The sequence below is a fragment of the Rhinopithecus bieti genome, unplaced genomic scaffold (assembly GCF_001698545.2).
Source record: "Rhinopithecus bieti isolate Rb0 unplaced genomic scaffold, ASM169854v2 scaffold_82279, whole genome shotgun sequence".
NCBI classification, from domain to species: domain Eukaryota; kingdom Metazoa; phylum Chordata; class Mammalia; order Primates; family Cercopithecidae; genus Rhinopithecus; species Rhinopithecus bieti.
Genome location: NW_016830185.1, coordinates 63,028 through 71,897, shown reverse-complemented (window position 1 = coordinate 71,897; position 8,870 = coordinate 63,028). Strand labels below are relative to the sequence as shown.

General features: G+C 39.3%; 1 protein-coding gene across 1 annotated transcript in view; it reads left to right on the top strand.

Moving 5' to 3' along the window:
- Positions 1 to 8,870, top strand: part of THOC2 (THO complex subunit 2) — a gene marked incomplete at its 5' end in the record, with an annotated part of 80,812 nt that overhangs the window by 38,691 nt on the left and 33,251 nt on the right. Inside the window, 3 exon segments of the mRNA XM_017865225.1 lie at positions 5,891 to 5,932; positions 6,366 to 6,496; positions 6,599 to 6,700. Of these exon segments, the coding sequence (XP_017720714.1) occupies positions 5,891 to 5,932; positions 6,366 to 6,496; positions 6,599 to 6,700 (275 nt within the window).

Sequence of the window (8,870 nt, the reverse complement as noted above, 5' to 3'; positions counted from 1 at the left end):
ACGCCATTCTCCTGCCTCAGCCTCCCGAGTAGCTGGGACTACAAGCGCCCACCACCTCGCCCGGCTAGTTTTTTGTATTTTTTTTTAGTAGAGACGGGGTTTCACCGTGTTAGCCAGGATGGTCTCGATCTCCTGACCTCGTGATCCGCCCGTCTCGGCCTCCCAAAGTGCTGAGATTACAGGCTTGAGCCACCGTGCCCGGCCTTGAGTGAGTTTCTTAATCCCGAGTTCTAATTTGATCGCACTGTGGTCAGAGAGACTGTTATAATTTCTATTCTTTTGCATTTCCTGAGGAGTCTTTTACGTCCAATTATGTGGTCAATTTTAGAATAAGTGTGATGTGATGCTGAGAAGAATGTATATTCTGTTGATTTGAGGTGGAGAGTTCTGTAGATGTCTATTAAGTCTGCTTTGTTCAGAGCTGAGTTAAAGTCCTGAATGTCTTAGTTAATTTTCTGTGTTGTTGATCTGTCTAGTATTGACAGTGGGGTGTTAAAGTCTCCCACTATTATTGTGTGGGAGCCTAAGTCTCTTTGTAGGTCTCTAAGAACTTGCTTTATGAATCTGGGTGCTCCTGTATTGGGTGCATATATATTTAGGATAGTTAGCTCTTCTTGTTGCATTGATCCCTTTACCATTATGTAATACCCCTCTTTGTCTTTTTTGATCTTTGTTGTTTTAAAGTCTGTTTTATCAGAGACTAGGATTGCAACCCCTGCTTTTTTTGCTTTCCATTTGCTTGGTGAATCTTCCTCCATCCCTTTATTTTGAGCCTATGTGTGTCTTTGCACGTGAGATGGGTCTCCCAAATACAGCACACTGATGGGTCTTGATTCTATCCAGTTTGCTAGTCTGTGTCTTAATTTAGGGGCATTTAGCCCATTTACATTTAAGGTTCATATTGTTATGTGTGAATTTGATCCTGTCATTATGATGCTAGCTGGTTATTTTGCCTGTTAGTTGATGCAGTTTCTTCATAGTGTGGATGGTGTTTACAATTTGGTACGTTTTTGCAGTAGCTGTTACCAGTCTTTCCTTTCCATATTTAGTGCTTCCTTCGAGAGCTCTTATAAGGCAGGCCTGGTAGTGACAAAATCTCTCAGCATTTGCTTGTCTGTAAAGGATTTTACTTCTCCTTCGCTTGTGAAACTTAGTTTGGCTGGATATGAACTTCTGGGTTGAAAATTCTTTTCTTTTCTTTAAGAATGTTGATTATTAGACCCCACTCTCTTCTGGCTTGTAAGGTTTCTGCTGAGAGATCTGCTGTTAGTCTGATGGGCTTCCCTTTGTGGGTAACCCGACCTTTCTCTCTGGCTGCCCTTAACATTTTTTTCTTTGTTTTGACCTTGGTGAATCTGATGTTTATGTGTCTTGGGGTTGCTCTTCTCGAGGAGTATCTTTGTGGTGATCTCTGTATTTCCTGAATTTGAATGTTGGCCTGTCTTGCTAGATTGGAGCAGTTTTCCTGGATAATACCCTGAAGAGTGTTTTCCAACTTGGTTCCATTCTCCCTGTGACTTTCAGGTACACGAAGCAAACGGAGGTTTGGTCTTTTCACATAGTCCCATGTTTCTTGGAGGCTTTGTTTGTTCTTTTTCATTTTTTTTCTCTAATCTTGTCTTCACGCTTTGTTTCATTAACTTGAGCTTCAGTCTCTGATATCCTTTCTTCTGCTTGATCGATTTGGCTATAGATACTTGTGTATGCTTCAGGAAGTTCTCATGCTGTGTCTTTCAGCTCCATCAGGTCATTTTTGTTCTCTTAACTGGTTATTCTAGTTAGCAATTCTCTAACCTTTTTTCAAGGTTCTTAGCTTCCTTGCATTGGGTTAGAACATGTTCCTTTAGCTTGGAGGAGTTTCTTGTTACCCACCTTCTGAAGCCTACTTCTGTCAGTTCCTCAAACTCATTCTCTGTCCAGTTTTGTTCCCTTGTTGTTGAGGAGTTGTGATCCTTTGGAGGAGAAGAGGCATTCTGGTTTTGGAATTTTCAGCCTTTTTGTGCTGTTTTTTCCTCATCTTCGTGGATTTATCTACCTTTGGTCTTTGATGTTGGTGACATTTGGGTGGAGTTTTTGTGTGAACGTCCTATTTGTTGGTGTTGACTCTATTACTTTCTGTTTGTTACTTTTCCTTCTAACAGGCCTCTCTGCTGCAGGTCTGCTGGAGTTTGCTGGAGGTCTACTCCAGACCCTGTTTGCCTGGGTAGATCCAGCGGAGGCTGCAGAACAGCAAAGATTGCTGTCTTTTCCTTCTTCTGGAAGCTTCATCCTGGAGGGGCACCTGCCACATGCCAGCCAGAGCTCTCCTGTATGATGTCTGTCGACCCCTGCTGGGAAGTGTCTCTTGGTCAGGAGGCACAGGGGTCAATCACCCACTTGAGGAGGCAGTCTCTCTCTTAGCAGAGCTTGAGCGCTATCCTGAGAGATCCTCTGTCCCCTTCAGAGCTAGCAGGCAGGAACATTTAAGTCTGCTGAAGCTGTGCCCACAGCCACCTCTTCCCCAAGGTGCTCTGTCCCAGGAAGATGGGAGTTTTATTTGTAAGCCCCTGACTGGGGCTGCTGCCTTTCTTTCAGAGATGCCCTGCCCAGAGAGGAGGAATTTAGAGAGACAGTCAGGCTACACCAGCTTTGGGACGCTGCAGTGGGCTCTGCTCAATTTGAACTTCCCAGCGGCTTTGTTTACACTATGAGGGGAAAACCACCTGCTCAAGCCTCTGTCCCGGGTTGACTTAAGACTGCTGTGCTGACAGCGAGAATGTCAAGCCAGTGGATCTTAGCTTGCTGGGCTCCGTGGGGGTGGGATCCGCTAAGCTAGACCACTTGGCTCTGTGGCTTCAGCCCCCTTTCCAGGGGAGTGGATGGTTCTGTCTCGCTGGTGTTCCAGGAACTACTGGGGTGTGAAAGAAAACTCCTGCAGCTAGCTCAGTGTCTGCCCAAACGACCATCCAATTTTGTGCTTGAAACCCAGGACCCTGGTGGTGTAGGCACAAGGGAGTCTCCTGGTCTGCGGGTTGTGAAGACCGTGGGAAAAGCTTAGTATCTGGGCCAGAATCTACCGTTCCTCACGGCACAGTCCTTCATGGCTTTCCTTGGCTAGGGGAGGGAGTTCCCTGACCCCTTGCACTTCCTGGGTGAGGCAATGCCCCACCCTGCTTTGGCTTACCCTCTGTGGACTGCACCCACTGTTTAACCAGTGCCACTGAGATGAGCCGGGTACCTCAGTTGGAAATGCAGAAATAATTCACCCTCTTGCTAGGAGCTGCAGACTGGAGCTGTTTCTATTTGGCCACCTTGCCAGCCACCGAAGCCATGATTTCTGAGAGTTCATAGAAATTAGGCTGAAATTTAAATAATTTGCCAGGTCTCAACACTTGATACAGCTTTTTTTAACTTCCCCTTTGATCTTCATAGATCTGCAGGTTTTATTTTCCATTTTCAAAATCTTTTTTTTTTTTTGAGACGGAGTCTTGCTCTGTTGCTCTCAGGCTGGAGTGCAGTGGCGTGATCTAGGCTCACTGCAACCACCACCTCCCAGGTTCAAGCGATTCTCCTGCCTCAGCTTCCCGAGTAACTGGGACTTTGCTCGGCTAGATTTTTGTATTTTTAGGAGAGATGGGGTTTCGCCATATTGGTCAGGTTGGTCTCTAACTCCTGACTTCATGATTCGTCTGCCTCGGCTTCCCAAAGTGCTTGGATTACAGGCATCAGCCACCATGCCTGGCCCAAGTATAGTTTTTGATCTTCAAGAGGTGCCAGTACTCTGTCCTGTTCATATTGGAATTCCCAATGCCTGGAATTTAGTCAGTAAATGAATGAATGAATGAATGAATGCATGTCTCTTGTTCTCCCTCCCTGTTTGTGTCTCCCTCCCGTTTCTAGCTGGCATTCAATAAAACTTATAGTGTTATGTGAGAATCTTACAGTTGCTTTGAATTAAAAGCGAATTAAACTAAAAGAAAAGTATCAAGGGAGTAGAATGTATTTTTCTACCAAACAGAAGAAAATTCCTTTTATTTGCATGTACTTCTTGATTTAATTTTGTACATTCTTGCTATAATTCGACTTTGATAGGAAGGTCTTTTACTGCTCTTCTAGTTAGTTTTATTTTGCTTCCGATATTTCTTTCCCCTTTTCAAATTTTCCTGCTTATGAAATCTAGAGAATTGATGCGTGAAATTGATATGAAATCTAGAGAATAGATGCTTGAAACTCATATGAGTCACCTAGAAAGGGAATTAGGACAACTTAGTAAATAAGAAAATGTTTTATTTCTATGGGGAAAAAACTGTGTTGCTTTATTAGGTTTGTTTAAATTATAGTATACCAGGAAAGGAGGAGCTTAACTGTCTTTATCCCCGACATAATATACCATAAACCTAGTTTTTCCAATTACAGGATACCTGTATTTTTGTTTCCCAGTGTACATCCTATATGCCACCAGAATTATGTGTATGCCACCTCACCACCCCCAAACCAAACCAAACCAAACCATCTGGTTTTTTTCTGCCAGGCCACTCCTCTGTAACCCAGTTCCTTCTTTGCTTACCAGGATTTATGTTGACTTAATAAATTATTGCTGTGAAAGGAACCATACCTTTTTAACCTGCCAATTAAAAACAAATTGAGTGTATGTATTTTCCCATAAAGGTGACATGGCAGGCCCTGAATTAGTGTTGTGTGAAAATGTAGCATAACGGTTAGACTTTTCCTGTGGTAACATCCATTACTGAAGTGTGAAAATGTATGCATACACAAAACACCCTTATCTACCAAGAAAATAAGAAGCTTATTATCCGCATATTAGCTTTTCCCTCTCTCTCACTTGATATTGAGCTAAATTCTTGTCAGAAATCTAGATTGTCACTGGTTGTCAGTACTTCAGTTGTCTTTTTGTCCTCTACAGACTCCACCAGCTGTCTCTGTTTACATTCACACAAATATCATTCACTGTTTAATTTTGAATTAATAGACATCCTTGTCAAACATCACTTTAGGGGCTCATCTGCAAATCTACAAATTGTTTATATAATACAGACCCAGGATTTTTCATTCAGTCTGTACAATTTAAGCAATGGTTTTGTCTTTGTTAGTAATGTTATTGGTATTTTGGGCTTATCTTTCAGTGAGGACTTTGAGAGTGGTGAATTAAAAGATAGTTTTAAATTTCTTTGTGTTTAATTTGGCTTTGTTTTTGCATTTTTGTTGCTTTAGTGTTTGATTATACTAATTCCGTAGAAGAAAAACTATAATCTCTGGATGGAAAAATGCAAATGTATTATAATGAAATTATTGTACTGGCCACAATTTTTTTTTTCTTTTTTTTGTTCTTGTCGCCCAGGCTGGTGTGCAATGGCACAATCTCGGCTGACTGCAACCTGTGCCTCCTGGGTTCAAGCGGTTCTCCTGCCTAAGCCTCCTGAGTAGCTGAGGCTACAGGTGCGCGCCACCATGCCTGGTTAATTTTTGTATTTTTAGTAGAGACGGGGTTTCGCCATGTTGGACAGGCTGGTCTCAAACGCCTGACCTCAGGGGATCTGCCCACGTCGGCCTCCCAAAGTCCTGGGATTACAGGCGTGAGGCACCATGCCCAGCCCTCGCTACATTTTTATAATAAATACTTAGATCAATTTTAGGATGCTTTGGTTTGATAGGTTGAGAAAAGAATTGGTTTATAAAAATTGACACTTAAAATTCATGGATGTCAAGTATGACTTAGAGGTTAGAAACATAGATAAAATTTAAAAAGGTTAACAGGCTGTATTTAAAATCTACATATTTGTAAAAAGTAAGAACCATGTGCAAGTTAAAGTTTTTTCAAATTGGAACCTAAATTGTGACACCATAATCTTAGCCATTTTGTATTTTATTAATTTCTTTTTTTAAATTATAGTTTCAGTCTGATGGAAGCAAACAAGAAGATAAAGAAAAAACGGTAAGAGACTAGAAAAATCCAATAATGTGTCTAATGTTTGTCTTGGTACAGTATACTACAAATTTTACTGTGAACAAGTTTTAATCATCTGTATGAGTAATTGTTTTATAATGTAGATGCTGATTATAGTTTTTGGCAGCTTATGCAAAGTTATCTTTTAAGATTAACATTTTTTCCTCTGAGGATTAATATGTTGAAAAAGGAAGAGAGATAAAAGTTCCTCATTCCTTTGCTACCCCTTTCCTTTTCTCACCCCATTTTATGTCTTAGATGGAGAAACATAAATAAGCATTGTGAAACGGGTGGGTGAGGAATGGGATATTGTGTGTTATGAGATTAAGAAATAGTAATTTTCCCAAGACTGTCATAAATTTATTGTTGATTATATTAATATAGACCTCTTACTGAAATAACTTTTTCTTCTTTCTTTTAGGAAGTTATCCTTAGCTGTTTGCTTAGCATTACTGACCAGGTACTACTTCCATCTCTTTCTTTGATGGACTGCAATGCTTGTATGTCTGAGGAACTATGGGGAATGTTTAAAACATTTCCATATCAGCATAGGTAAATACATATTATTTTCATGTTTTTAACTATTAGTAATTCTAGTATATTAACCTCTAAGTGTTTAACTTTTCCTAATTCTTCATCTCATCGTTTTTTAAGATACCGTCTGTATGGCCAGTGGAAGAATGAAACTTATAACAGTCACCCACTTTTAGTAAAAGTTAAAGCTCAAACAATAGACAGAGCCAAATATATCATGAAGTAAGTTTTAATTTATTTTTCATATTAATCTAAATTATATCTGGATCTCATTTATTTTCTTTCAGGTAGCTTGTCTGAGCCTCAGTTTTGAGAAAGCCTATGTGTTGTGAATGGTATAGCTGATTTATATACTACAGATGGAATGACTGTTAACTGTGGTTTTAGCTTGTTTTGACTACCAAGTTAATGTTTTCATAGTTGTCCTGTTTACATATGGATAAAAATCTAATGAAAATCCTCTTTAATACATGCATCATGTTATAGGATGAGGGTTTTGTTTTCTTCTTTTTAAGGACAGCCTGCTGTGGCCTTTGCTTACCTTTAGTGATTTGTGCAAGGTAGTAAAAGTTCTAGCAGTTTCCTCTGCTGAAAGTTGCCATAATTAATTTTTTTAATCTGTTAGGAAGAACTAATGAAATTATCCAGAACTATCTCCGCAGGGGTCAACTTTTGAGAAATTTCTTTTTTAAAAAAGTTTGTACACTTTTATTTTCATATCATTAAAAACATAAGAGTGATGTTCTACTTCCCAGTAGATTATTTGAAGTTTAATTATGAAAATCATATACTTCAGATTCGTATTAGTTTAGATAATTATATTGCTGTATTGCAAGTGTTTTCAATGAGGCTATTGTCACTTGTCATTCCTTTTTTAAATTCATGGCAGTGGTATGGTTATTCTAATTAAAAGTAGTTCATTCTCAGTTTATTTAGATTTAACAGTGTGTAATGTCTGTTAAATGTTGTCTTTGCCCAGTGATACTGTTTCTGGTCACAGTTTGCTGGGAAAACAGGTGTGTGCATGATCACAATCTTTTTTTTTCCCCCTGTGAGCCTATGGATTATATTGAAACAACCTAGTTTAATAGGTTATACATGTTATACAGCATGAATAAAGTGCTGTGGGAGGATAGATGAGAGTAAATGATTTCACTTGGGGGAGTTTTGTTTGGCAGGAGATGTTATTAGATCTGAAAGAGTTTCTGGACTTAAGAGTTCTCCAGGTACAGTTTCTAGCTTAACAACATCAGCTAATATTTAGGGGAGCTCTTACTATATGTGCCAGGCATTAAACTAAGTGCTCTGCATGGATTGTTTAATAATACATTAAGCATTATTAAATACCTTAAATTCATCTGCTGTCTCTGCCACCACTACCTTAGTTCTTTTATCTGGCATATTACGGTGATTTGTATATTCTCTTACTTAAAAATCCTTTGGTGACTGACTTTACCTGAAGGTATATGTTAGGCTTTATGGCATGGTGATATAAATAAGAGGTCCTCCCTGGTTTGTCCCTCCCTGCATACAACCTCCTTTCCTGCCAATTCTGCTTCCAGATGTGCTGAGCCTACTAATGTTTCCCTAAATGTACCACTCTCTCCTTAGCTTCTCTTCCCCTGTGTATACTTTTTGTTTCCTCTGTTTGTACAGGTTTTCCCTTACCTTTCTTTCCCCCTTTCCATCTGGTGACCTCATTCTTGGAGAATGAGCTCCAGTGTTACTTCCAGTGAAGGCTTCCCTAGCATAAACTGCCAAGCACAATCGATCTTTATTTCCACCGCTATTCTTTATGCATCTAATGTTATCATACCTCTAGGTACATTGATATGATTGTTTTTCTGTTTTTAATTATCTAATGTTTTGAATAGTTTATATGTTTACATGGATTAAGTTTCAGTAAATATAAAAGGTATACATACAGCAAAAAGTCTCACCCCATCCTCCATCTACTCAGTTCTTTCCCCCAAGGAAAATAACCACTGTTTAGTCTCTTATTTATCCTTCCATATATTCTTGTGTATATACAAGTCAGTACGAATATATTTTCCCCCTTATTATTATTATTATTATTATTATTACATTAATATTGTTTTTTCTTTGTAAAAATGGGACCTCACTATGTTGCCCAGGCTGGTCTTAAACTCCTGGCCTCAAGTGATCCTCCCACCTTGACCTCTTAGTCTTAGTGCTGGAGTTACAGACGTGAGCCACCACACCCCAGCCACCTTTTAGATTATCAATAGCATATAAGTACTATTCTGTTGATTGCTCTTTTTAAGAATATTGAAATTTAATAAATGATTTGAAATCTGTCTCCCTCACTGGACCAGGCTTGAGAGCAGGAACTGTTATTCTGTTATTCATCCTTTTTTTTTTTTTTTTTTTT